The following is a 27,728-nucleotide window of genomic DNA, read 5'->3' on the forward strand; positions in this document are numbered from 1 at the left end:
GAACTTAAAAGAAAAAAACGAAGAGGTTCAATTTGACATAAAATTTTACGTGTAAATTGGATTATACTTTGAGAACTTTTTAAGAACTTTCGTCTTAAATTCTTAAAAACTTAAAATGTTTCAGATACAGTAAAATTTGGACTCGTTTAAGTCTTATGAAGAACGCTCATGAATTTGAAAAATATCGAATTTGTCTGAAAAGTTTGGTGTTAAATAATTTTATATTAAGTTATACAGCTTTGGATTTAACTAAAGAAATCTATATCTTTACATAAAAGGAATAAGCCACAATCCCATGATATTATGATGTTTAATAACTTGATTCATACCCTGAACCTAAGCGAGTAATAAAATAATCAATATGTAATAACTTAAAGGTAATTTTCATTTTTGATTGTAATTTTTCGATTGGTTAATATCGTTTGAAATATTAAAACGATAGCTTATTATTATTAATTAAATTTCTAAAGCACTATGTAATAACCTTTAGCATATAATAAAATTAAATTAACATTAAAGTTGAAGGTAAATTCACTTAGCAAATTGCCATCAACATAAAATGCAACTTTATATTGTACAGGCGCATCTTATTTACATTACGTCGCGGGAATGCAGTTTGAGTAAATTAAATTACATTAGCCGTATTGTACGAGCCTCGTCGCATTTTCCTAGGGTTGTCACACCATTTATGAATGAACCGCCAATCCAATGAAAATGGTTATATCTGTTAAAAGATCTCATAAGAGAACTTTTCATCAGATCGGGATATTAATTTCAATAGATTTTCACATTGCAGTATTTGGTTTAAGGCGTCCCAGATAAATCCATTAGGATTTATCTGGGACGCCTTAATTCCTAATTATTTATATTAAAATTTCACATATTAGTGAAAACGATGTTTAAGTTGATAAACTAAATATTTGATTTTCTTGAAATAGACGCAATATTAATATTTGAAAGCGATATAATAATGTGACAACCCTAAGTAAAGTTATTTAAAACATGTATTATAAAACATTTTGCTTATCGTGCCCCAGTCCCTAGTCCCAGTATAACCCAGGTGGGGCAGTCCGCTGGGAGTCCGGGGAAATTAAAAGCTACCTCAGACGATGCGATCGATATATCAATGTCGGTGTGGACGCTTATGAATAATGAATTATAAATTATATACTACTAGCTTTTACCCGCGACTCCGTCCGCGCGGAAAAAAAAATAAAACGGGTCAAAAATTATCCTATGTCCGTTTCCTGGTTCTAAGCTACCTGCCCACCAATTTTCAGTCAAATAGATTCAGCTGTTCTTGAGTTATAAATAGTGTAACTAACACGACTTTCTTTTATATATATAGATACTAGCTTTTACCCGCGACTCCGTCCGCGCGGAATAAAAAAAAAAAAAGAAAACGGGGTAAAAATTATCCTATGTCCGTTTCCTGGTTCTAAGCTACCTACCCACCAATTTTCAGTCAAATCGATTCAGCCATTCTCGAGTTATAAATGGTGTAACTAACACAACTTTCTTTTATATATATAGATACTATTTAGAATATAAAGAAGTAGTTCTTTTCCTCATTTACCCGGATAAAGGAAAATAGATGTTGGTAAATAACTACTTTCTCTTGATAAACTTATTTCCAGAAAATCGAAGAAGAAGTCACAGTTCCTTATTGCTTATATTCGCGGCGAGTAACCGACAATTCTATGGAGCCACGTCTAGTTCCACTGCCGTGGCTGCAAGTGCTGTATAAAAAAAAACGTGCGCGCCCAGAGTCGCGCGGTTAATCGCTTAGTGAAAATAGGCCCTTAGTTAATGTAACATTTCGTTACAACTATTTTAAAAAAATTGAAGAAAGATTCTGTCCGTCTTTGATCTTTTTTTTAATCAAAAGTTGAAAAACTCGCAAACGGCCACCTGGATTTGCCTAAATATTGATGCGAGCGTTGTCCATAAATATCCGCAAATGCAGATGCGTTGCTTCCCTTTTATCAACGGAGAAGAAGACGCACAGAAAGAAAATATTTCCTCTTCCTATGCGTTCCCTCTTCCGTCAAATCTACTTCCCCTTTCCATCCTGTCCTAATAAGAAAAGAGCGTAAGGGAAAGAAGACTTAAATTAGGCCTCCGTCTTATCCGTTTAATCTTGCGTGCGCAGTGCATTAACATTTTAATGATATGCGTGTCTGCTTGTTGCAGGGGCTTCGGCAAACAGGGCTTCCAGTGTCAAGGTGAGCTGACATATAAATAAAACAGAGCAATGGTTTCTTATGAAGTTATATATCAACATTTCATTGTAGCCTACTTTATAGAACTGACTATTATATTTTAAGATAAGTAGATATAACTTTGACAGTGTTTTATTGAAGTAAAATTTCGTCGACCTTACAATGGTTAACGATGTCTGGTATCGCAATGGTGAGGATTTTTTTAAATTCATATTACGATTTCAAAAATAACGAAAACACCCTTTAATTTATTTTAATTTATTTAATGAGAAGCGAATGGAATGTAAATGAAAGAAGAAAGAGATGGGAAGATCGATCGAAACGCAAAAGGGTTTCCTCTCCTTCATACCTATTTTCTGTGAGGATCTCAAGAATAATATAATTTCGTATGATTTGCTCTCGTTAAATAACTTTCTCATAAATTTCATAATGCGTGTTTTGCCACGTCATGTGATTTTGTCACGTCGTATGATTGTCACTCTGTGTATTGTCCCGCAGTATGCAGCTTCGTGGTGCACAAGCGATGTCACGAGTACGTGACGTTTACGTGCCCCGGCGCGGACAAAGGTGCCGATTCCGACGTAAGTACCTATCATCTTGTTGAGCTTGTGGACTGTATGTTGAATGAATGAAAGACTGGTTTGCTGATGATGACTTGTAATATGAAAGTTGGTACAAAATATATGTCAAAGATGATAAGTATGTCGACGCGCGGAATGCTGAAGCGCAACTGAAGGGCACGATTCGAGGGCGCACGGGGCGGCGGGTGAGGTCTGAAAGGGCCCCCCGCGCGGCTCCTCCGCCGGCGGTGAAGTAGTACGGAACACATCTATTACAACTTAAGTATATATGAAAACAAGTCTTCATGTTCTCCGATCCCGCGCCGTCCCGACCCAGTCCCGGATCTGTAGCTCCAGAAGATCTTTATCTTTAGCTATAAGTACTGTTAAATTATTTGTTATGGAATTGCATTATTCAAGTGAATAAAATTATACAATTATATTCTCGAAACATCGCATATTTAGAGGATCCAATCAGTATCCTTCAGTTTTTTGTTGAATACTCGTTGTTTGTAACAATTGCTTTCTGTCCTCCTTCGGGACTTTAAAGTTTTGACGTCATCTATTATAGGAGCAGAACACAACAGCGCCATCTACGTGCAACTTTAAAATTCCTGTCGTTTCAAAGTTAAAATGCAATTACCTTTTATATTCTGTTGTATTAAAAGATTTTAAAACTTTTATAACAGACGATTTGATATTTTCCTTTTTCTTTTGCCACACTGCCACATTGTGACTTGGTCACAGTGTGGCAGAATAGTACGGATGGAACGGTATTTCAACTGTGTAAACGCACACATCGAGATTGAACAGTACTATTTAATAAGCAGTATTGCATCGTCTACTGCTCTGCCTCACTGTGCTGCCCTCGTGTGAAAATAATATTAAAATCGCGTGTGGCGCTAGCGTGCCCCGATCGAGTATCGACTGCAATACGGAGCCACTCCAACTTAATTAGGATACGTTATAAATAGAACAATGTATTGTACTGACCACTGGGGCAGTTAAACTCTATTTGCTGATATTTGAAAAGAGTTCTTAGGAATTCTTATGTTTCAAAATAAGTTTCACATTAGCTTTTAAACCAACATTCGTTGCCTGTGTTTTTTTTTTATATATCAAAAGGTGGCAAACGATCAAACGGCCACCTGGATACGCCGAAATAGCGAGGCGACCGCAAATGCGTTGCCTTCCTTTAATCAACGGAGAAAGGGACACACAGAAAGAGCATATTTCCCCTTCCAATGCGTCCCATCTTCCGCCAAATCCACTTCCCCTTCCCATCCTTTCCTAATAAGAATAGGGTGGGAAGAGAAAGAGGAATAGACTAGGATGTTTATCTGTTGTGATTATTTCAACACTAGTCGACATATCTTAATCAATTTACTCGAATCAATAATAAAATAATAATTTAGACAACACTATTGTAAATATGTCCACTATAAAGATTTTAAAATTGAATCAATAGAGTTTTATAAATAGTAGAAGTTACATGAAAACTTTGTATTAAATAATCGTACAACAGAAGCATTCCGAAATTAAAAATAGCACTCCGTTAATTACAAAATGGCCACGCGACAAATTAATTGGGGGCAATTGCTGCGGCAATTACACGCCGCGCTCTACACTATACACTTTGTGTACACAGTGCAGATCATACACATTACATATTGTACACGGTACAGATTATAATCGAATTCAATTGAAATTAGAAATTATATCAAACCTTTTTTGACTATTTTATCTTTGTAATCACAGACTTATTAAAACTAGACATGTTGGTATCATAAATTTAAACACTGAAACTATTCAAAATAAATCCATAGACAATGATTTACATTGTCAGTGAAATGTGTAAATATAGTTTCACATTTCCAATGAATTACACATTACACATTGTAACTACTGAATAATCAATAAAAAAAAATGCTATTATTATTCTTGTAATATACAGATTTTACAGAGGTAGATCCCGCAACAACAATATTTTTGGGTGCACGAATTGGCCAGGTCGACCGGTGATTGCACCGGTGGTATTGACCACGACCACACAGAAGACTGGCGTGAAGTGGAAGCAATTCCGCGTTTCGTCTGATGAGTGTGGTACCGGAGTCCTAATTTTAGTCCTCTTTCCCTTCCCACCCTTTTCTTATTAGGAAAGGATGGGAAGGGGAAGTGGATTTGGCCAAACAGGGAACGGATAGGAAGGAGAAATATCTTCTTTCTGTGCGTCCCCTTCTCCGTTGATTAAAGGGAGGCAACACATCTGCATTTGCGGATGTCTATGGGCAACGGTCGCCTAGCTATTGCGGCAAATCCAGGTGGCCGTTTGTTCGTTTGCCACCTAATGATATAAAAAAAGCTAATGATAATTTTATTCAATATTTTTATATACAATTCGAAGAATATAAAAAGTAATTCTTTATCATGGAACATAAGTGCTTCACTAATTACTTCTGAGAAGCGCTTTTGTTCTAATTGCGATTCTAAATCGAGTGTCAGTTCTGAACGCTTCGTAAGTCTACGATGCTTCTATTGTTTGTAAACTAAGCCGGGGAATAAGTTTCGACGCCTTGCAAATCTTATTGTAGATTAATTTTCATTTATAACTTTTAATTAAACTTGGAAGTTCTGATACCGAGATCTGCAAGAGTTTTATTTATCTTTTGTGTTTGAAAGTTTGTGTCTAGAATTGATGAATAGTCTTTGGTAACTGATGTAACTTTAAGTTTAACACTAAATCAAAATAATAAAGTTTTACCTATTGAAAATAACTTTTTGTAGAATTTACTTTCAATTAGCGATTTAAATGGTCGCTGAGCGAATGGACGCTAAACAAGCGTCGAATGTTTTTTAAAGTTTAGTTGAATTATACATGAAATAATTGCGCGCGGACGGAGTCGTGGGCGACAACTATAATAATAATAAATTATCTATTTAACTGATCACAAAAAAAAACAGATTATAAAAGGCGAGCGTAACAGTTCAAAAATATTTACTTTAGTTAAACATGTTTCAAAATAAATAGATTCGAATTCGTAATGAAACGAATACCGAAAGAGCGACAATACGGTCCCGTCTTTGATTATACCAACGTGAAATTTCATCAGATATCTTATTAACGAAATAGATAAAGCTCCGCAGATATTTACAAAGGAACATTTTATTTTAATATAAATGCTTTTTGCTTGTAAATTGAATTGAATTTATTCCTCAATAAATAACGAAAAATATAAGTAAACTGCGTTGTACCTCGCCTTGCTTAATAAATCTCAGCGCATTTTTGATATATTTAAAAATTAAATATCAAAAAATATCTGTACAACCGTTTCTGATATTTCAGGATATAAAACTATGTCTTTGTGTATATTTGTATAACTTATTAAAAAGCAACAATTTCAACTTGGACCAGACTTTGAAGTATCATCAGTGGGCCAGTGTTAACACATTATGTTTGACAGGACACGCGCACACGTCACAATTTCCGCGTGTGCACGTACTCGTCACCAACGTTCTGCGACCACTGCGGCTCGCTGCTCTACGGCCTTCTACACCAAGGCCTCAAGTGTCAAGGTACACGCGGGGGAGCGAGATGGATATACATTTGTTCTTTCGTCTTTTACAGCTCTGTCTCTAACGCTTCTCTCTATCGCTTCTTTTCAGCTGCTGCTTCGTTACATCTTTCGCTTCGTAGATTAAAAGCTGTTTTGTCTTTTGTCTTTTTGTGTACTGCTTTCAATATTATTTTTATTACTATAATTATTGAAAACAGTTCACGCTCACTAATTCTTTTTTCTAGTGTGTTATCTACCATTTTTCATATTAATTTTGCTCGGATTTATAAATTCAATACTTGATGACAATCTGTTACAAAGGCCGCGTACGCGCCTCACAAATGGAAAACATGGACGTTCCTTGCCCCGACGTTTTGTGACCATTGTGGAACATTGCTCCACGGCCTCGCGCACCAAGGATACAAATGCGAAGGTAAGAAAAGAGTTAAATGTCTTATGAGGCATGTAACTCTTTTCATCGGATGGGTCGAATTAGCTCCCAGGGCAAGAGTAGCAAATGGTTCACGGGAATGATATCAGAATGGTTTATATTGGCCACTAAATGTATATGTAGATGAAATTAGGTTATGCATTTTAACATATCGAAGTAATAAGAAATCAAAAATAGCGAAATTAAATGGAAATTAATTTCTCGTGCATGGAACGTCCAATAAATGAATGGGTGTCACGATATCCAGTTTAAATTCTATTCAAATTCAATTATAGGTGTCATGAATGCACATTGCTTTGTATTGTTCAACGCAAATTCATTTATTTTCATTTGCTACTTTCATTTAATTTTATTTGGTGCTTCATTTCAATAATGCATTGTTTCTAATACTAACTTGTGCTATCAATTCATTTCTCTTTGTTATCTTTATGCTTTTGTTCCTACTTTAATGTGCTTGCCGCTTAACTTGTATTTCTTTTTTGTATTTTTGCATGTTTTTGTTTTTATTCTATTTTATAAAACTTAGATTATATTTTTTCCAGATGAAATATTCATATTTGTAGAAGATTTTTATTGTCCTTAATTTTACTGAAATATTTTTCTTATTAAAATATTGTACTAGTATTAAATTAAATATTAAATATAATTTCTTAATTATCATTTGGTAGTTATAAGTATAAATAACGTTCCGTGATACAAACAAAGTAATAGAAAATATTTTGTTTATTTCAAATAAACATTAGCACAAATTGCATGAATATACTCTCGTCTGCACAAAATGTAATTATTAAACGAAATATTGGTCTGAAATATGAAATGTCAGCGTTCTGAAAAGAAGTTAACAAGATAACTAAAAATAAAATTAATTATAAAATATTAGAACTGAAAAATGAAATGAAATATAATAACAAAAGTAATAAGACTGTAGTTAGAAGAAATTGTATTTTCATTCAACATACTAACGCTTTTCCGAATGCTATTGTAATGTAAAGTTCGGTTTCTGAATCTAATGGATTAAGAATATCAATAAATATACTGCGGAAAAAACAAAAATTATTCGAGGCCGAATGTTGATTTCGGTAGGTCTGTTGTTGGTATGACAGTATCAGTAAATAAAGGTGTGTGCACACTCAGCATGCGACATGAACGTGCACAAGCGGTGCGAGGAGTCTGTACCCAACCTGTGCGGCTGCGACCACACCGAACGCCGCGGCCGCATTCAGCTCTCCGTTTCCTGCCACGGCAACAAACTGCATGTAGAAGGTATAGTCTACTCAAATAATAATATAACTTAGCAGCAGTTGGATCTTTGACAAACTAGTAACCCCTGCCAAATGATATCTGCAGAGTGTTAGAAGGTTGCAGATGCGTTGTCTATCTTAAATAGACAAAGGAGGGGATGTACAAATGCTGATATCATCCTTTACATCACGTCTTTGTTCCTAAAAATAAGGAATAACAAAGACTACATAATTTTTTAGCTTAGCTGACCATTAAAAGCGAACAAAACACTAAAACTGATCGTAGTTATTAAAATTACATAGATATTGAAATGATATTTCCCTCCAGTGAAACAAGGCCGCAATTTGATCCCTATGGACCCCAATGGCCTCTCGGACCCTTACGTGAAGCTGAAGCTGATCCCGGACTCGGACAACGTGAAGAAAAAGACAAAGACTATCAGGAGCACCCTCAACCCCGTGTGGAACGAGACTCTTACATTTGATCTCAAACCAGAGGATAAAGATCGTCGTCTTCTTCTTGAGGTACACTAACTTTGTTCTATTTTAAATTGAAATACGTGTAAAGTACCAAAGTCATGTCCTAAAGTAAATTGATATAGAAAAAGTAACTCATTATAACTATTATCTTCAGCCCGTGTCAATCCATTGCTAGCTTATCCTATTGCTAACTACTTCTTTCCACACTTTTATTTTGTAATTTGTTAATGTAATGTAAACTAGTGTATACTGTCTCTTGTAGATATGGGATTGGGATCGCACCTCCCGCAATGACTTCATGGGCTCCCTATCATTCGGGATCTCGGAAGTAATGAAGTCCCCAGCAGACGGATGGTTCAAGCTGCTGACGGAGGAGGAAGGGGAGTTCTACAATGTTCCCGTGCCGGAGGAAGGCGCCGACCTCGCGCAACTCAAGACCCAGATGAAGGTATCAAATATCTACTCACAGGCACAGCAGGTACAGATGTTTTGCTTGCCATGATATTGGACAGTTAACTGTCGAGCCAGCGTAAGCTTGTTAAGGTAAAGGATGGGAAGAGGAAGGCCTTCAGGCTATATCACAACATATGGTTCTTCGAGCAAGATACTTATCCTAGTTATTTTTCTCAGGCGACTAACGTGGCGGCTCGCCGGCCGCCGCCACCGCCCGACCGCGAGGTGCCGCACAACATGGCGGCCGCTGACGTTATCCGCGCCTCAGATTTCAACTTCATCATGGTGCTGGGCAAAGGATCCTTCGGCAAGGTGACTTACTGCCGCAATTTTGATGACATAATGATATCTATGACTCCCGATAGACCTTAAAGCGACATAATACAGACAGAATAGCATCACAAATAATGGTATTCAAAAAAAAAGAACTAAACCGTCGATAAAATTGATTATATTGTTTAATAAAAACATGGTGCAATGTCAGGTGATGCTGGCGGAGCGGCGCGGCACGGACGAGCTGTATGCAATCAAGATCCTAAAGAAGGACATCATCATCCAGGATGACGATGTGGAGTGCACCATGGTGGAGAAACGCGTGCTCGCGCTCAGCAGCAAACCACCTTTCCTCGTGCAGCTACATTCCTGCTTTCAGACTATGGTAACACTACAAATTGGCCCAGTCGTCATGTTAGATAGAAGAGATGGAAAATCATAGGAAATTGGGGTGCAGTTCAATGTAATTGTTTGTTCACTGTTCCAGGATCGACTTTACTTCGTGATGGAGTACGTGAACGGCGGAGATCTCATGTTCCAGATACAGCAGTGCGGCAAGTTCAAGGAACCCGTCGCTGTGTGAGTTTGCATTTATCTACACAGACTAGGATCTCTCACCTTTATTTGCATGCTTATGTTTCATTAACGTTGACCAGGTCTATTTTTTTTTTCAACTTTTAAAGAAATCTTATATCAATTTACACTGAAATCTCCGAAATTGTTGATTTCAATTTACTAACACTTATTAATGCATTGATTGAGATAAAACCCACTATTAAATGTTAAGTGAAACTTACGTTCAAAAATATGTGCTGAAATCTGCATTTACTTGAAGTGTTTAGATAGAATATCGATTTTTTCAATTCGTTTCCAGTTTTTACGCAGCGGAAATCGCCATCGGTCTATTCTTCCTTCACTCCCGCGGGATCGTGTACCGAGATCTGAAACTGGACAATGTATTACTGGACCAGGACGGACACATTAAGATCGCAGATTTCGGCATGTGCAAGGAGGGCATCACCGGCGACAAAACTACCAAGACCTTCTGCGGCACTCCTGATTATATCGCGCCGGAGATCATCTTATATCAGCCGTATGGCAAATCTGTGGATTGGTGGGCGTATGGAGTGTTGTTGTATGAAATGCTGGTTGGCCAACCTCCGTTCGATGGAGAAGATGAAGAGGAACTGTTCGCCGCCATCACAGATAACAGCGTCTCTTACCCTAAGACTTTGAGTAAGGTCAGTATCCAAATTTCATTTAGGTTGGAGTGAAAAAAGCACTAGAATTGATATGCAAATGTACTAATATTACTTTTTTACAGGAGTTATCCAAATTTTAGTTCTGTTCCCTTTTTCAGTCTTTTCTAATAAGGAAAGAAGGAGGATAATGATTATTTGAAATTGTGTTGTATATGAAGGTTGAAGGTTGAAGTGTGTAAGTGCAGGAGGCGAAGGACGCGTGCAAGTCGTTCCTGACGAAGAACCCTGCGAAGAGGCTGGGCTGTGCTCCGCGCGGGGACGAGGACGTCCGCACTCACGCCTTCTTCCGCCGCATTGACTGGGCAAGGGTCGAGGCCCGCGACGTACAGCCGCCGTTCAAACCTAAAATCGTCAGTATATATTACATAACTCACGCACATAACACACAGGGGTAGGCAGAGAACACTGACCTTCAATTACCACGGTCTCACCACTCGGCTTCTCTTAATATCACCCTTCTTGAATATTTCATCAATCTGTCCGTCTGTGAGCATCCCGAACGATAATGTCACTCATTTTCACAATATCTATACATTTATTTATCAACTAGCTGTAGCTCGCGACTTCGTTCGCATGGAACTAAATAATAAAATATTTCTTCGTCACAATCCATTAAAAATCCCGTCAAAATAGGTTTCATTTCAGAGATTACTCAGAAGAAACGTGGATTTACAGACAGAAAAACAGACAGACAGACAATATGTTTAAATTTGCTATATTTGGATATTATTAATCTTACAGAAACATCGCAAGGACGTGTCCAACTTCGACAAGCAGTTCACACAGGAGAAGACGGAGCTGACGCCGACAGACAAACTGTTCATGATGAACCTCGACCAGACAGAGTTCATGGGCTTCTCCTTCCTCAACCCTGAGTATGTGCAGCATGTCTGAGCACACGGTGAGTGACAAGGATGCAGGTGAACTTTGTGAGAGTGACAAGAGATAGTGAGATATGAAAGAGTACTGAGAGGGAGGCAGAAAAGAAATCCAATTTGTTTTAGGTTATAATCTAGTTGTCAACCAAGTGAAGTTGGTAAAGCAAGCAGCCACCTGATTCGCCAAAATAGCGAAAGAACCGTTGCCCATAGATATTCACAATTGCAGATACATTCTACTTTTAATGTTTTTTTTTGTCTTTTTTCAGAATGGAAATTCTTTTCCCAGTGCTGGCTGCGACTTGGTTCTCTTCATCTGTCGACTGTCTCTGTCACTCACACGACAGCACCTATATGCTGTCTCATTCATCATATTTCCTATATAGGTTAATTTGAGACTGTCACCATCTTTGACTATTTGTTGAACTTAAAGAGGTTTAGAAGTCGTTTTAAGGAAGGTTTAAAGTTTGCTCATTTCTTTAATTTTTGGTTTTATTTATTACTCATCCATTCAATACGACATGATTTAGTTTATTTTTAAACGTTTCTGGCAATAATAATGTTGTATTAAAGCAATTGCGGGATATCTCAACGAATTTCTGAAGCAATATTAAAGTTAACTTTCGCTTTGTATGAAATGCTCTCTTAATATAATGTGTGTTGTAAAATTTCTACTTTATTTTCTATGGCTTCATAAAAGTCATCATAGAAATTATAAATCTCATTACTATGATTTTTTTCAATTAGATTTTTAAGACATTTTTAGTTGATTGTGAATTTTTTTTAAAGTAAATATTTTTCTATTTTTTTTTTTACATAAATCTACAGGATTTTGGGGCCACGTGTTAATTAAAGTGTTACCAATGTTAGTACTAATTCTGTCAAAGTGACATGTGACATGTTGCTTTTTAATCTGTGTCAAATGTCATTCGAATGTGTGCTCTGTGGACTTCGACTGGAGTGACACTGTGATACATATAGCTGTCTCTGTTCCATCAATGTGTATGAGAGAGATGACAATATATATCAAGTGCAGTGAATTTCTGCGGGTTTTTTTTGTATGTTGCTGACATTTTCATATTTTTTTTTTTATAAACACATATCAGTGTTATTATTAGGTTTATGTGTCGTGTTGTGTGGATGTTTGAATGTGATTTTAAAATTAATATATTCTGTTTTAAATTTTAATTTTAATTAATTGTTTTTATTGAGTTTATTAAATTTTGTGGAATCTCGTTAAATATTCGTATTTATTATTTTATAGTTTGTTTTTTATTTTTTATCAAACATCCTGTATTAATATTTTTTTATTAAAAATCTACGTAATTACATTGTTATAATATTTATTTAGGATATTATGTTTATATAGCGATATGTTTTTTTTTGTTTTTTTATGCATTTAATTATAGTAACATACAAACCATCAACATTTTTTGTATGAATGTGTAAGTTGTATGATGAAATCATAAATTTTAGGAGCTTTTTGTGTGTGTGTGTGTTTGTATGGATGGGTATTTACTCAACATTTCGATCGCTTATTGTAGTGTGTTTAAACTTTTTTGTTTTTTAACTTATGTGTGAAGTATTACATTACAAGGGGTGTTCACTTTTTCATCCATTTTTTTTTTCGTACATATCTATTTTTTTTGTTTTGTTTAAGCACACTACAGTACGTATTGCTTTGATACATTAATCGTTTACTAAAATAGCCTTATTAACTAGTAGAATAACTTAACTTTATAATCTTGTTGATAAAAAAATTAAATTTAAATGACAAAATATTGTACACTCTTTACTGTATAAATAATAATTGTGTAAAAAAAAATATGAGAAAGCATTAAATTCTAAATCGATGGTAAATAAAATGTAGATGTTTTTTTTTAAATATGTATTAAAATTTTATGTGAAGCTACTTTATTGGAAATAATTAAAAAAAAACATTATTTGCAAAAAAAAATCTTATTTCAAATTTTATTCAAATAGTTACTAGTTATTTGTTTTCTAGTCAATTAATAGCTCATTTCTTTTATGGAATTTAATGTTGCCATTTATATAATTGTTTCCAATAAAATGGCGGACATTTTGCGGTAATTACTATTTAGTATTAAAGTTATTATATTAGCTCATTTCCTGCTTATTTACTCGCGGCTAGAAAATGCTTGTTTTAAAATATTATATTAAATTTAATGAAATAATAATTGCGCATATCCCGCGTTTTAAAACAAAAAAGCAATAAAAAATATCTACTTAATAAACTTTTAAACGTTTACAAAAATTACTAAATTAAAAAAAAAACTGATAATAAACGATCTTATTAAATATAATTAAATTATACAAGTGATTAAATAAATATAGGCTTAATTTTAAGATACGAGCCCTCAGCTTTTTAATACGCTGGGGATTCAATTTAATGCAACGCTACACAACAGCCACTGATCTCTGTAAGTCAATGGACAGGCTACGAGACGATGGATTTTGTGCCTATTTGATCACAATTTTGGCATTGATTGTAGCAGTTGTTAGCGCTGGTGGAGATTTGAACTAATAAGAGATATAGAATTAACTGTCCGTAATATTAACAGGCGCTTTTAAATCTGAATAAAGCAAAAGCGTTTTTTTCCAAGCAACAAACTGTCCATATTCGAGATTCCTACACCGCTACTGTCAGCGCAATGGCGAAAATCAAATAGGCACAAAATACCACAGCTTATAGCCTGTCCGTCCCAGAAACCTAGTGCAAAACTAAAAATCTACAAACCTTTGAATTATAAATTTTTCCGCATGACTTTAATTAAAACAGAAATATATTATTATAGAAAGACGCTAGTAATTATATATTTTTGTCCCCTTAAATACAGTTGCTAGAAATTCAAAATTTAAAAAAAAATTATAATTTTGAAATTACGCTAGGAACCATAATAAGTAAGCGTTTAGATAAAATCATTTAAATATTATTTCTCCATAAAGTATTAAAATTTCTATTAAAATCAAAGTAAACACTATTTATATGTTGTAAATTTTAATATTTATAAGTATAAATAATAAAGAGCACTATACTGTGAGCTGTAAACACCAATCTCTAAGATATTAGAAGTAGTGTTGCTAGTATAATAAACTTCCCAACTCTCGGCGGAAAAGAGACAGAACCACCATAAAATAAACACTGTTAGAGTGTGACAACTGTCTAAAAAAAGATCTGGTGCGTTTATTGCACTTTATTTAATTTAGAGTATAGTTTGATTTGCTATCTTTTAGAATCATGTAATAGGAAATAAGATCTTTATAAATAGTCATATTTTACATAACTTTCTTGACCACTTTTTTAACTTATTTATTCGATTTTATTAACTGGTATCGAATATTTAACTGTTTAATATAAATATAACTATCGCTAAAGCATACTGTTGCGTTTCTCTACATATGTAAGAATTTAAAAATATTTTAAAATGAAAAGACGTCATTAGTTCGTATTAAAACGTTTCAAATTTGCTAGTAAAATATTGTTGTGTTTGAGAGTTTATTTACAATTATAAATAAATAAAATATTAATTGTTTCTTTATTTATATTTACGGAGATAAATCATTAAAATATGGCAACACTGGAAATTAATTTGGGATAAAGAACTAAAGTTTTCCTTTAAATAATATAAGGCCAGTGCCGATTACAAATCTTAGTTGCATTTTAGGCTGGTTTTACAGTCACGCGTTTCGGCAGCGCCGTCGGAGCGCGCGCGCTCGGATATGTATTGGGGTATTAGTAGCGTTTCAAATTCGCGCGCTTGAGCAGCGCCGTTCGTTGAACGCGTCCTATTCGCGCGGCGCGGTCGAAGCGCGCGCCGCTCGTGCGCTTCTACGGCCATTGTGCGTTTTAGTCTCACGCCGTTGAGACGTGCCGTTAGGTACTGTTGTGTACAAAATGAATCACATCGATACGGGTCGAGTAATTGACGAAGTGCGAATTAGAAGATGTTTATGGGACCCGGCCGATGATTTTTATAAGAATAATTTTATAAGGATAAGAATAAAGATCTTCGTAAAGAAAACTCTAACTTGCACAGTAATTCGTCGAAACTGCTGGTTGATAGGCGAAAATATTTATAAAATTTATAACTATTTTCTCGTAAATCAGAGAAAGATGTTACGTGTTCGCCTCTCAGTAACCTTGTAGCGTTATAAGGATCAACACCTACTGTTCTTCGACGTTTTTGTTGCCTTTTTTTCCATAAAAAGTAAATAGCCAGTACTCTAACCGCATTGCCGTTCATTTTGTATCTTTTTGTACACGACTGTCTCACAGCAGCGAAACGCGCCGTACTAATGTCGTTTTTTGGTGCACCGCTGTTCAAACGCGCGCTGTCCAACAGCGCGCTGTCCAACGGCGCGTCTAGCGGCGTGACTGTAAAACCAGCCTTAATGCAAATAAATTGACGCAAAAGATATAAAAATATGCGTAGAATTTGTAATTTACAAGACACAGGTCAAATAAATATTAAAAATTTGACATTTTTAAATCCCGCCAAAATTTCCATCATATCGAATAATTTTTTTTTTATAAATTATATCATTGCATTTTTTTTTAATTTTATTTAATTCAAAGTATTTACGTTAAAACTATATTACAATAAATTATATTATCTTATTATTAATAGTTCGAATTGTGTTCAGTGAGATATTAGTTAATAAAAAAAGTTGATATTATTAAGCATAGATTAAAAATATTATCACGCACTAGTTTGTTCTGTAAATCACTCTTATATTATTAATATGCTCCTTTATTTTTATTAAAAAATATTTCGCGAAAAAAAAAAAAACATTTAGCTTAAGCGATCAGCCATTTGTCGTATCTTAATAGGCCTAAAGTCACTTTTCTTAGATTAAGCCCGTAGTTAATACAGGTTTTAGCGTACTTCTTATTAATATTTAATATATTAAAAAAAACTGTATTAATATTTAACATTCGACGTTTCCGCATACCACGCACGTCGCCTGTGCCAAAAATTATATTTAAAATATTTTTCCAATTTATATAGATAATAAAATACAGTCTCGTTATTTGACAGTTACTAGTGATGTGAACGGACTACAGTTACCCCCCGATCACTAATCAGTATTAATATCATTTAAGTTTTTCTCATTTGACATTTGACGTTTGACTATTTTTTTTAAATCAATGAATGTACATCACTAGTAACAATCGATGTTTTACCTTTGCCTCAATATTTATGGCACGTTCGCGTTAATTTATAACATTCGAGTTTTATTCACTAAAATATTGTTGCCAACTATTTATAAATTAATTTTTTAAACGCGTTTGGCTTAATCTGGTTACTTGAAATTGTTATTTACCAACTTTATTATCTTTAAATATTTCTCCATTTATTACACTGAGTATTTGACAATATAAATGGAACATGTGGCGCCATCTAGTTAACTCTATAATAACCAATTAAATTTAAATAATGTAGCAAAACGCGGTCTTTAATATATTCTCACTGTGTAACAACTCTCTGTGATATACTATTTCACGCGTCACGTGACACAGTTTTAAAAATTTTTCTTTCTTAATTTCACAACAAAAGCTTATAAATGTATTCACTCGATTATGTTTTGAATATGTGCCAAAATAGTTTTTGATATTGATTTTTTTTATTTATTGTTAAAAGTTCGCATACTTTATACTAAAATCTTGTTCTTTTATGACAATTGGTTTGTAGTTAAAATATCGTATTTCCATATAAAATCTGTACGTCATTATTTTAGTAACAAAATACTACTTGGAGAAAACTATATAAAACTGTGCCACGTGATTATTATTATAATAAAAGTGCACTTTTGTATTTGCGTATGTACCTAACACTGTCGCCTCTTACAAGATTTAATATTATCAAATTTTAACATTGAACTTGTGGCGGTGTCACGTGACCTTTCGTGTGATTTTATTATTGTAGTCACAGTATTTCTATTTGTAGTATTAAATTCGTCATTTTTCAAATGTCGTTTCGTCAAATCGTCATTTTTAGGGTTTTCGGAATGATTGTCGATGGTCAGACCTTTGTTCGGGTCTATGGTTTGTTTAGAATTTCGAATTGATGATGGATTGTACTCAATAAAATAAATTTCTAAATCATTAGATTCCTCGTGTGTTTTATTTATATTCCTTCCTATTTACACAATAAAAAACACACCACACTAAAAAACAACAAAACACACTGAGCCTTACCATGAAAACTTGAAAACGTTTCAGTAAAATTTTTGCTTAAACATTCATCAACCTTTTTATACCATGACTGACGGGGCGGGTTTTCTCAACATAACATAACATATCATGGTTATTAAAACTTTATTATGAGTTAGTTTACGAAATGCGATCAATAAATAATGAAGTACTTATACCGATAGCAGTTAAACATATAACCACGTTGAAGTCCATAATAACAATCGGAGGCAGTGAAAAAAATAAAACACGTTTTTAAATAAACAGTGTCTAATAGTAAGTTTCTGAGACCAAAATCAGTATTGACAGCGATAACGATATGTTCTGTACAGAGATAACGATATGTTCTGTACAAAGATAACGATATTTTCTGTACAAAGATAACGACATGTTCGGTACAGAGATAACGATATGTTCTGTACAAAGATAACGATATGTTCTGTACAGAGATAACGATATGTTCTGTACAGAGATAACGATATGTTCTGTACAGAGATAACGATATGTTCTGTACAGAAATTTTAGTGTAGGAAACCCACAATTAATATATTTTTTGGGTTATACAAAAAGACTAAAGACAAGCAATGATCATAAATTTTATAGCTTTCGCCAGTATTTCAGATCAAGTGTAGGTTAATTTTTAAAAATAAATACTACTATTCTGAATTAATTAGAATTTATTACAAAACATACATATATTCGTCTATATAATATATAATTATATATAAATATCAGCAGTACCTATATATGTTATTATAGTTTGATCTTGTCCCCCCGCAACACTTGGCTCAGCATCTGGTTGCAGAGAGCGGCATAAGGATTCATTTCCACAACCTGACAGATACAAGAATAGAAATTACTTTATAACATTTTAATAGATTAACTAATTAAAAAAAAAGAATATGAAATTTTTTCTAATAAATAAATGTTCATTATCCATTCTTAAGAAAAGGTAAAATGGAAGAGTAGGACAAATAACTAATGTAAATGTCAAGTGGTGATTTCTTAGCTTTATTTGCAGGTCTCTGTTTTATAACTAAAGGTTTTTATTTCCAGTATTATGTGAATATAGTGACCTGTTTCTTAGCAAAGCTGCTACCGATAGTGGCAGCCTCTGTGAAGGCAGCGCGCGCCTCGTCCTCCGCTCCGCGCTTGCGCAGCAACAGGCCACGTTGACAGAGCGCGAACGCGCGCACACGGCACCGCCGGCCCTCTGTCAGCTGTAACGCGCGATCCAAGTCCGACATCGCCTCTGGCAAAGATAAATGTTATGGAGTATATATTTCACTAGCTGTTGCAAGCGACTCCGTCCGGTCGGAATTCAAAAAAATCTTTAAAAGTAGTCTATGTGTTATTCCAGACTATGATCTCCATATATATGCCAAATTTCATCCATATCCTTTGAGCCGTTCTGGGTACCTTCTAACATCCATCCATCCATCTATTGATAGAGGAGGTGACGCACAGAAAGAAGACATATCCTCTTCCTACGCATTCCCTAATCCGTTAAATCCATTTCATCTTCCCCTCCTTTCCTTATAAAAAAGGGTGGCGAAGGGAAAGTGGACTAAAATTATGCCTCCAATCGTTGTGTTAATGCTAGGATATAGTTTAATGACAAGATCAGATCCCATTACCTAACAACTGGTAATTGGGTAATATTAATTTGTTACCAACAGTCGCCAAATCAAAATTTATTTCTCTTTTTATTGTTCAATTAGAGGAAAAGCAGTTGTATTGATTACATGGAGCGGTATAAGGATAAAGATGTTTGTATTACATCGATTTAAATTTATAATTTCCTTTTATTTTCCTTAACTTTTACATTCTTCAGTTACCATGAGGAAATTAGTGTATGTTTTGTTATGATTCATATTACTAATATTATAAATGCGAATATTTAGATGGATGGATGGTTGTTTGAAGGTATCTCCAGAACGGCTTCAGAACACATAGGTTACTTATTAAGTTTTTTTTTTAAGTAACTAAATAAAGTAGCCGATGTGTTCTTCCAGACTATGGTCTACATCTATGCTAAATTTCATTGAGATCCTTTAAGTCGTTCTGGAGATACATTCAAACAAACATCCATCCATCTAAACTTTCGCATTTATAATATTAGTAATATGAATCATAACAAAACATACACTAATTTCCTCATGGTAACTGAAGAATGTTAAAGTTAAGGAAAATAAAAGGAAATTATAAATTTAAATCGATGTAATACAAATATCTTTATCCTTATACCGCTCCATGTAATCAACACAACTGCTTTTCCTCTAATTGAACAATAAAAATGAGAAATAAATTTTGATTTGTCGACTTTTGGTTACAAATTAATATTACCCAATTACCAGTCGTTGGATGGGTTCTGATCTTGTCATTGGACTATATTCTAGCATTAACACAACGATTGGAGGCCTAATTTTAGTCCACGTTCCCTTCCCACCCTTCTTTTATAAGGAAAGGATGGGAAGTGGATTTAACAGAGGAGGGGACGCATAGTTAGAGGGTATATCTTCTTTCTGTGCGTCCCCTCCTTTATAAATTAAAGGTAGGTAACGCATCTGCAATTGCGGATGTCTATGGGCCGCGGTCGCTTTGCTATTTAGGCGGACTCAGTTGACCGTTTGCTCGTTAACCTTATGATATAAAAAAACGCTTTCAGCTTATTTGGTAGGTTGCCACTTCGTTTTCCCTAACGTAATGTAAAATACGAACTGCTGCAAATAATTAGTTTTTTTCAATTGTTTTTTGTTACCATCGTCTTTCAGCATGAGTCGCAGCACTTGAGCTCTGTCATTGTAGGCGTCGGGCAACTCCGGCGCAGCTGCCACTGCCTTGTTCATCTCTTCCAATGCCTCCTCCAGTTTGCCTTGCTCAGCTGCCCGCGCACCAAATAATCTCAGCGCCTTTGATTCCAAATATTCTGGTGTTGATGGCTCTGGTAATATCAAGTATAACTTATAATATCAGTAATTCCGGAAGACTCGGCGAGGATGAACGATGACGGAAATTAAGTGTTCATAAGGTGGAGAAGAAATTTGCAACATTGTGTACACCGAAACTGGTATGATTTAAAAAAAGGGGATACAAGAAAAAAGTTTGGGAAACTTTGATTTATATAATCTTGTTTATCGCCATCATTAACAAAAACCAAACGGGGCTATAAAATGTGTAATATGCATAAATATTTCTATGAGTATTTATGATTAAGATCAGTTATGAATTTATTAATGTAATTGATGCAATAGTATTGATCAACTTTGTCTGACCGGGAAATTCCACAGCCATATCGAATGTATAATAAAAAATTATCTCTGGTTTCTCATAGCGTAAACAACAAGTTTTTAAACTTTCCAAATCCAATTAAAATAAGGAAATCATTTTGAAAATAACTTTTATGTGGGGTTCTAATATATTACTTTCTGGTTGTGATAATTATTCTGTTGCCCTCATTTCTTACTAGCTACTTCTATAACAAAATATCTTTAAATTCTTAATCAATGTTCACTTATCAATTCTTAATTTCTCGCACAAAATTTGTTTTTTGCTGAAAATTTCTTCCCATTTAAAAAAAACCTACTTTGTACCTAACCTACTAATTAGGCAGCAAATTAGATGTTTTATAAAAGTTATAATCTATGTTAGTTATATATTTTTGTATAGGAGTAAGATTTAAAACAATAAAAAAGTATTAAAAAAATCTAAAAGTATAATTCAATTACCTGGTTCATCATCTTGGAATTTATCTTCACGATCAACAACCTCACCAATGACCGCTGTGGGGTCGAATATAATTTTTAACGCCGCCAAGTCTCCCTCGCTTAAGTTCTCTAGTCCCGACATAACACTTGTAATTTCTCTTCTTACTTATAAGACTAGTGAACCGTTTCGACGATCGAATCGTACTGAGCCAGGAATGTTGTTGAAACTCGTTTTTCGAGGCGTTTATTAACATATTTGATAAATTTTCTTCTACTGGATATTCCATAAGTACGTAATGATTAATAAATAAACACACAAACCGCGACTGATAGTCCAAGAGTAGGCAGAAGTTATTAAAAAACATTTAGTAGCGTAGTGTTTAAGAATTAATCGATACATGTCTTCGAAACTATATGTCGTGTAACTTTACAATTTACAAGACCGTCAATCCATTTTTAAATATTGTTTAAAGTGTAGCAACCAGCAAGATCTTTCACTTGGTTTGATTACAAGTGGTAATTATAAAGTGTCCCGTCCAAGACGATCCAGTTTCGTAAAGATTTAGATGAACATATAAATTTGCCGTGAGTTTGAGATTGAGATCACAACTGAACAGATGTTCAGTCACTGCTGAAACATTTTTGACTAAGTGCCGAGTCTTTTTGTATATTTTGGCAGTGGAAACCGACAGTTGGAAGTTTCGAAACATGCTGAAATTGATTTAATTAGAAAAAAAACAAGAAAAATTACTCATAAATACTTTTAACAATTTTTTAATAATATTTTCGGTTAAAATATAAATTCATATCCTAATTTACTTAAAGAATAATATGCAGAGAGGGATACAGTCGATTTACGATATAAAACACATGTTAAAACGATAGACAGGACAACATTTTCCTAGTTAGGAACTATCGGTCTTGTCTTACAAAACAACATCTATGTACAACTTACGGCCCAGTTACGACGCGCAAACTTTTTAAGTTTGTTACAAAAAGATATTATTAAAAAAAAAGATTTTTCAAAGATTCATGTACTGAAGTTAGCCATTAGAATCTAAACAAAAAAATATTTCTTGAATATATCATTTTTGTGTTGCTTCAAACTAAATTTCAGTTTTTTTTTTTGCTGTCTGTCAGCAAAGCCACGACAGTTGAGATAAATCTTCGAAACGAGCTTGATGTTGACGTGAAAGCTGGATGCATGTAGGGTTGCCAGGTCGCCAAACCTACTAGCCGGACAGACCAGCCAGTTTGGCCAGACATTTGGGTAGAAAGGACACCCTATATTATTTAGGATTTTGTCTCAGTATTAATAGATACACTCTCGTTTGGGAAATGTAAAAAGCCGGAAAACCGTTTATTTAGGCCGGACACGCAAAAAAAGCCTACCTATGTCCGGCTTTATCCGGACGCCTGGCAACGCAGGATGCATGCGAGCATGTTATATGCTACTTTTCCAAATTCAAAACAAAAGCTAGACAAGTTTTTTCTTTGCTATATTTTATTGTATATTTTCTCCTAATATTATGTCCAATATAAGATACTAACATCAGACATAAACATTTATAATAATTCTAAATTCAATTAAGAAACAACGTTAATCATAAAGGTGGGTATAGACTACAGCATTTACTTGTAACAAAACCTGTATCATATCATCCCTTAAAACTTTAAAACGTTACATTACATAGAAATGCTTGAGAAAATGCTCTAGTGTATATTCACCTTAATGGCATATTCAACTAGAATCAGTCAACATATAAACATATTTTGGCACAACTTTTTAAAGATATACCATTTGTAGACATTTGACACATGTAAAGATACCCCAAAAGGTTTGTATTTAAACCATATTGTTCCCTTTTTTTTGCAAAATGAAAGGGGTGACGATATGTAAACAAAATGCTTTATTCAGTGTCAAATTGAGGTTAGGTTATGTTAGTCAAATTATGTGACATCTTTTCCAATATAAAACTTCAAAATAAAAATTCTTACGCATTATTCATACATTCGTAACGTTGTAAAAATTGTTCATTTACGTTTAGATTGACACAATCACTGAGCCGTATTTAAAATTAATATATTTTACAATATTTGAAACATTCCCTTAAATAAATTTAATACAAAATGTGTTAATATAACTAACTTGTATAACAATCTTAATATTTAAAGTACTTTATATAATATTTACACAAAGTTTCATAGTTTAATTATGTAAAAATATATTTTAGAGTCATCGTAAAGATCCTATTTACAAAAATAGGGTTTATTTTTATGTCTAAGCTCACATTTAAAAATGATGCATGCCTCATTAAAAAACTATAAAATGAAAAATAAAAAATAATTGAACTATTTTTTTATTATCTATGGTTCTAATCATTATTACTGGCATGTCTATTTTCTTAATAATCCATTACCACAGATATAAAAAGTTAATCCATTTAGAATTATCTCATTATGAAATATAAATGCATTGTAAAAACAATACAATACAAGTACCAATATTGTATATGCCAATATTAATATTTATCAATAACTAGCTGTCGCCCGCGACTCCGTCCGCGCGCAGTTAAAAAAAACTTAATAGGGGTATGAAAAATAGATGTTGGCCGATTCTCAGACCTACTCAGTATGCTCACAAAATTTCATGAGAATCGGCCAAGCCGTTTCGGAGGAGTACGGGAACGAACATTGTGACACGAGAATTTTATATATAAGATATTGGAATAATCTGTAATATCTTTCTTAAGACAGCTGCTGAAAACTTTAAGTTTTATTAATAGGTCAGATGACCCGATGGACATAAATTAAACTAAATTATCGTGAAACAAGAATATATAACTGATTGAAAAAGGCGCTGCCATTAGTTGGTTCCGTCACAAAATGTGAAAACAATAACAAGATAGCGAAAAGTAAAAGATTTCATGACTTTTTTGTCATTAACAGAAGGGCACTAGTGTCATAATTTAGTTTGAATTATACCCAACGGGTCAGGTAACTTCTCAGTCTATATAATAGCTCAGTGCTACCCCCTCCCCCTATTAAATAAATGTCACAAGACCCTTGTTCATTACATTCAGCCATTTTGTGACCAAGTAGATTTGACATTTTCTGAGGAAACTAACAACAGCGCCATAAACAACAGATAACTTTGTCACTATAGTTGATCGAATGTGACATGTCTTTCTCTCTATTATATATGTGTCTCACTCCCTCATCAAACAGTAGATCACATCATCTTAGTCCTATAATAGCATTTACAATACAAGCAATGTAAAATTAAACACACACTAAAATTAATTATCTTTAAGTCTACATATAAATATTAGAAGTATTAAGGCTTGCAATAAGACATATATTTATATATCACAATCCTTTAAGCTTACAATTAAGTAGGCTTTGTTCAAACATTATCCATAATAATCATACTTAGAAAAAAATTCACTAAACTTCCATTCGGAAGAGTTAATTTTTTAACACTAATGAAAAAAAAATCATCTAATAAATACAAACGGAACAAAAACCAAAACTTTTTCTAAGTAAAATGGTCTTTGTGGCTAAAAGTCAATAACATTGGCATTCATTGGTATATCAAAATTCCAACTTTCCGAATCCCTTATAACATGAATTTTCATCACAAATACTGCTTGTACCTGTTCATGTTAAATCTTTAAATAAATTTATTAAGAAACACATGTTGATATCATTCCGAAGTTGAAAATCTAACTATTGTAAAAACTTTAAACTCTTAAAAACACAATACACAGATATATAATTTAAAATTTTCGTGGTTTTTACTAATATACTGTTGGTAAGAAATAGGATTCTTGCCACAATTAGGCTGTTTTGTAGTAGTGGTCACAGAATCAGAAATAAGGTAGACTGATATGACTATCTTTAACATTTTTCACACAACTGTACAACAACAGTCAAACCGTGAACATGGTGAATGCAACTGTGCCGAAATATCGGGACCTCAAACAGCCTAATCGTGGTAAGAATCCCGTTTCTTACGAACAGTATACTATGAGGGAATTTGGCTGAATATTACCAAAATATGCTTAATATCTAATCAACAATTATTCTAAGATAATTTGTCACAAAAAATCTAGATGAAATTGTTTTGTCCAATAAACAACAAATTTTTTTTTTATTCAAACTATGAGTACGGAAATAATTGTTATGAACTATCAATGAAGTAGAAAAACTTTAAAGTCTTGCAATCAATTTTCATTGTGTCTAATTCATATGACATCGTACCATCAGCTGATATATGGTTATTATATACAATGACTATTGTACTGTACATAACAATATCTTTGTTCCCACATGAGCAATAATTTCCCAAACCACATTTTATTTTCAATTTCTTTTCCAAAACATTAATACATAATACATATGTAATTATTTAACTTCATTACAACTATAAATATAAATGCTCAAAAAATATGTAACATTAAATTCTTTCTACATACATTAAAAGTTTAAAAAAAAGAAATTAAATCAAAAAATGTTATGTACAAAGTATGCGGACAATTTTATGGCTAGAAAAAGTTTTGCATCTATTTTTATCTAGAATTTATAAGCCCAAGACTACATCTGAAAGAATATTTTAATTTTTCTTAGTGTAATCTTTTTTTATTTACGAAATACCATTAAAATTTATCATAAAACAAAAAAAATTATAGTCAATTGAATGCTTGATTAACTAATAAATCATTGTCCTACATTTGGCTCCTACGTATAAGGGCCTAAGTAACAAATTAATGATTTTCACTTTTTTATGTTAAAAGCTACTTCTTAGATTAGTTAACAACATGCACTAAACACAAATACATATTTACAGGTGTAAATGTGTATTTTTTGTTGAAGTAAAAGGGCCTATTTTGGCTCTATTCATATATAGTTTCGCTTTGAAAGCATCTCCTGAAAAGTTGTCAATTTGCACCTTGGCCCTTAGACATAGGAGCCATCGATGTAACTTTAGAGTTTTACCATGAGTTGTATACATGATACAAAAACGTAATGTTATATTTATTTTTCAAAACAAAATCTAAGTGATGTCTATTCTTTTGTATATATATATATAAGTAAGTGAGAACCCATCATTACTTTTTTTTTGCTGTAAATAAACTTTTTGTATTAATCACTGTTACTTATGGTAACATTGTAATTAATTTAATGTAATAAACTGAATTTCATTGAAACCGTGTTAGGTAAACTATCAAAAATCATCTCTAATGTACATGTGTAACTATAATAAATTTAATTATTAAGCACAATTCAATTAAGGTATAAAACAAGCCTTAACTAAATGTATACTCATAAAGATATTTAACTGAAGACATGGTTGATCATGGATGGATACTTAACAAGATAATTTAGGAAGGTATCTTACATTGTCAATGCTACCTCCGGAGAAAACCTTTTGTACCGTCAGGTCCTCTTGGTGTTCTTATCACTAGGACTCCGGGAGGTGGTGGGGAAGGGAATATCCCAGATGCGGTGGCTCCCGCTGGCAACCGTGTCAAAACTTTCTTTTCTTTTCCTTTGGCATTGTCAGTATGACAGATTTTTGTTTTACCCGAACTCTGTGTGTCATTGATATTATTGGCTTGGAATTTCTCTTGCAACCGTTTCAAACTGTAACAATATTTTGAAAAGTTATTTTGATAACAAGTTTTCCATTTAACATTAATGAATAATATAGTTAGAATATAGTTAACACTACTATTAGTATACAATAGTATTACTGTGAAACTTTTAAAAAGTAATAAAGTTGTGAATGTAAACAATAAAATCTGAACATACTTATCGTCTATTACATCCTCAGGGCTACGTGCTTCTCCTAGTATTCGCAAGCGAGCTTGCTCGTACTCTTTTTGCCTTTGTTCTAAAGTCTTTACTGGACGCGCGCGACTCTCTCCGTTTAGCTGGCCGCTCGCCAGACTTGACGGTCTCTTTAGTATACGAATTGCTGGCTCCGGCATCATGCACTGAGATCCGATACACGCGCTCTCATCAACTATTACGTTAGTAACCTTGCAACCTTTCAGTGTAGATTTCACAGGGGCAGGAACACTGGACATTAGTTTGATCTTGTTGTCTAACTGAAACAAAGAAATGTTTGTGCAACGATTTTGCTAGCGGCCGGCGAAGACGCGTGACATTCTTTCAGGTCTTTATCCCAGTAAAACTTACGCCAATATCGTCCATGTCCTCCCAACTTTCACATACGTCAACTTCATCTTGGGCCGCCATGTTGACTGACTGATTACAGACATTACAGATGAAAAATAAATTTTATGTGTAACGAAAAAAGAAGATTCAACATTTTCGTTTTTCAACATGTCGATTTTGATTAAAATTGGTGTAAAAATAATTAAAATTGTTTGTTTTCTATAACATTCGAAAATTTCTTTTCAACTAA

At 33.7% G+C, this 27,728-nt stretch overlaps 3 protein-coding genes across 4 annotated transcripts in view; 1 reads left to right on the top strand and 2 right to left on the bottom strand.

Annotated features, from left to right (window-relative positions):
* LOC106709219 (protein kinase C, brain isozyme) overlaps window positions 1–11,882 on the top strand; it is a 111,696-nt gene extending 99,814 nt beyond the window's left edge. The window contains exons 2-14 of one of the 2 annotated variants that reach the window (XM_045680779.1): window positions 2,194–2,225; window positions 2,721–2,803; window positions 6,244–6,355; window positions 7,922–8,050; window positions 8,357–8,553; window positions 8,771–8,956; window positions 9,139–9,273; window positions 9,446–9,619; window positions 9,722–9,813; window positions 10,109–10,475; window positions 10,682–10,846; window positions 11,238–11,397; window positions 11,644–11,882. In XM_045680779.1, the coding sequence (XP_045536735.1) occupies window positions 2,194–2,225; window positions 2,721–2,803; window positions 6,244–6,355; window positions 7,922–8,050; window positions 8,357–8,553; window positions 8,771–8,956; window positions 9,139–9,273; window positions 9,446–9,619; window positions 9,722–9,813; window positions 10,109–10,475; window positions 10,682–10,846; window positions 11,238–11,390 (1,825 nt within the window). In that variant the 3' untranslated portion in view covers window positions 11,391–11,397; window positions 11,644–11,882. Of the gene's footprint in view, window positions 1–2,193; window positions 2,226–2,720; window positions 2,804–6,243; window positions 6,356–6,650; window positions 6,770–7,921; window positions 8,051–8,356; window positions 8,554–8,770; window positions 8,957–9,138; window positions 9,274–9,445; window positions 9,620–9,721; window positions 9,814–10,108; window positions 10,476–10,681; window positions 10,847–11,237; window positions 11,398–11,643 lie in introns of those variants that run through there. The other variant, XM_045680780.1, reaches the window with a different exon arrangement.
* Window positions 11,883–18,336: 6,454 nt separating this feature from the next.
* LOC106707450 (tetratricopeptide repeat protein 36) lies at window positions 18,337–21,515 on the bottom strand. Its single transcript, XM_045680740.1, has 4 exons — window positions 21,317–21,515; window positions 20,350–20,532; window positions 18,665–18,840; window positions 18,337–18,422 (listed from the first exon to the last, which is right to left on the bottom strand). The coding sequence occupies exons 1-4, from the start codon at window positions 21,435–21,437 to the stop codon at window positions 18,342–18,344; spliced, it is 561 nt and encodes a 186-aa protein (XP_045536696.1). The 5' UTR covers window positions 21,438–21,515; the 3' UTR covers window positions 18,337–18,341.
* Window positions 21,516–26,511: 4,996 nt separating this feature from the next.
* LOC106709210 (SUZ domain-containing protein 1) lies at window positions 26,512–27,562 on the bottom strand. Its single transcript, XM_014500930.2, has 3 exons — window positions 27,500–27,562; window positions 27,110–27,408; window positions 26,512–26,941 (listed from the first exon to the last, which is right to left on the bottom strand). Exons 1-3 carry the CDS (start codon window positions 27,557–27,559, stop codon window positions 26,707–26,709), a joined length of 594 nt encoding a protein of 197 aa, XP_014356416.2. The 5' UTR covers window positions 27,560–27,562; the 3' UTR covers window positions 26,512–26,706.
* Between the last annotated feature and the right edge of the window lie 166 nt (window positions 27,563–27,728).

This window comes from Papilio machaon, chromosome 13, assembly GCF_912999745.1.
Source record: "Papilio machaon chromosome 13, ilPapMach1.1, whole genome shotgun sequence".
Lineage (NCBI taxonomy): Eukaryota > Metazoa > Arthropoda > Insecta > Lepidoptera > Papilionidae > Papilio > Papilio machaon.

What these genes read in the sequence shown, in the direction of transcription:
- LOC106707450 (XM_045680740.1), bottom strand. Translation starts at nt 21,437, where the DNA reads ATGTCGGGACTAGAGAACTTAAGCGAGGGAGACTTGGCGGCGTTAAAA. An exon ending in ACTCATGCTGAAAGACGATG is followed by an intron (nt 18,841 to 20,349) that starts GTAACAAAAAAC and finishes TATCTTTGCCAG; the next exon opens with AGGCGATGTCGGACTTGGAT. An exon ending in GCAGCTTTGCTAAGAAACAG is followed by an intron (nt 18,423 to 18,664) that starts GTCACTATATTC and finishes TGTATCTGTCAG; the next exon opens with GTTGTGGAAATGAATCCTTA.
- LOC106709210 (XM_014500930.2), bottom strand. Translation starts at nt 27,559, where the DNA reads ATGGCGGCCCAAGATGAAGTTGACGTATGTGAAAGTTGGGAGGACATG. An exon ending in AGGACATGGACGATATTGGC is followed by an intron (nt 27,409 to 27,499) that starts GTAAGTTTTACT and finishes TCTTTGTTTCAG; the next exon opens with TTAGACAACAAGATCAAACT. An exon ending in GAGGATGTAATAGACGATAA is followed by an intron (nt 26,942 to 27,109) that starts GTATGTTCAGAT and finishes ATATTGTTACAG; the next exon opens with TTTGAAACGGTTGCAAGAGA.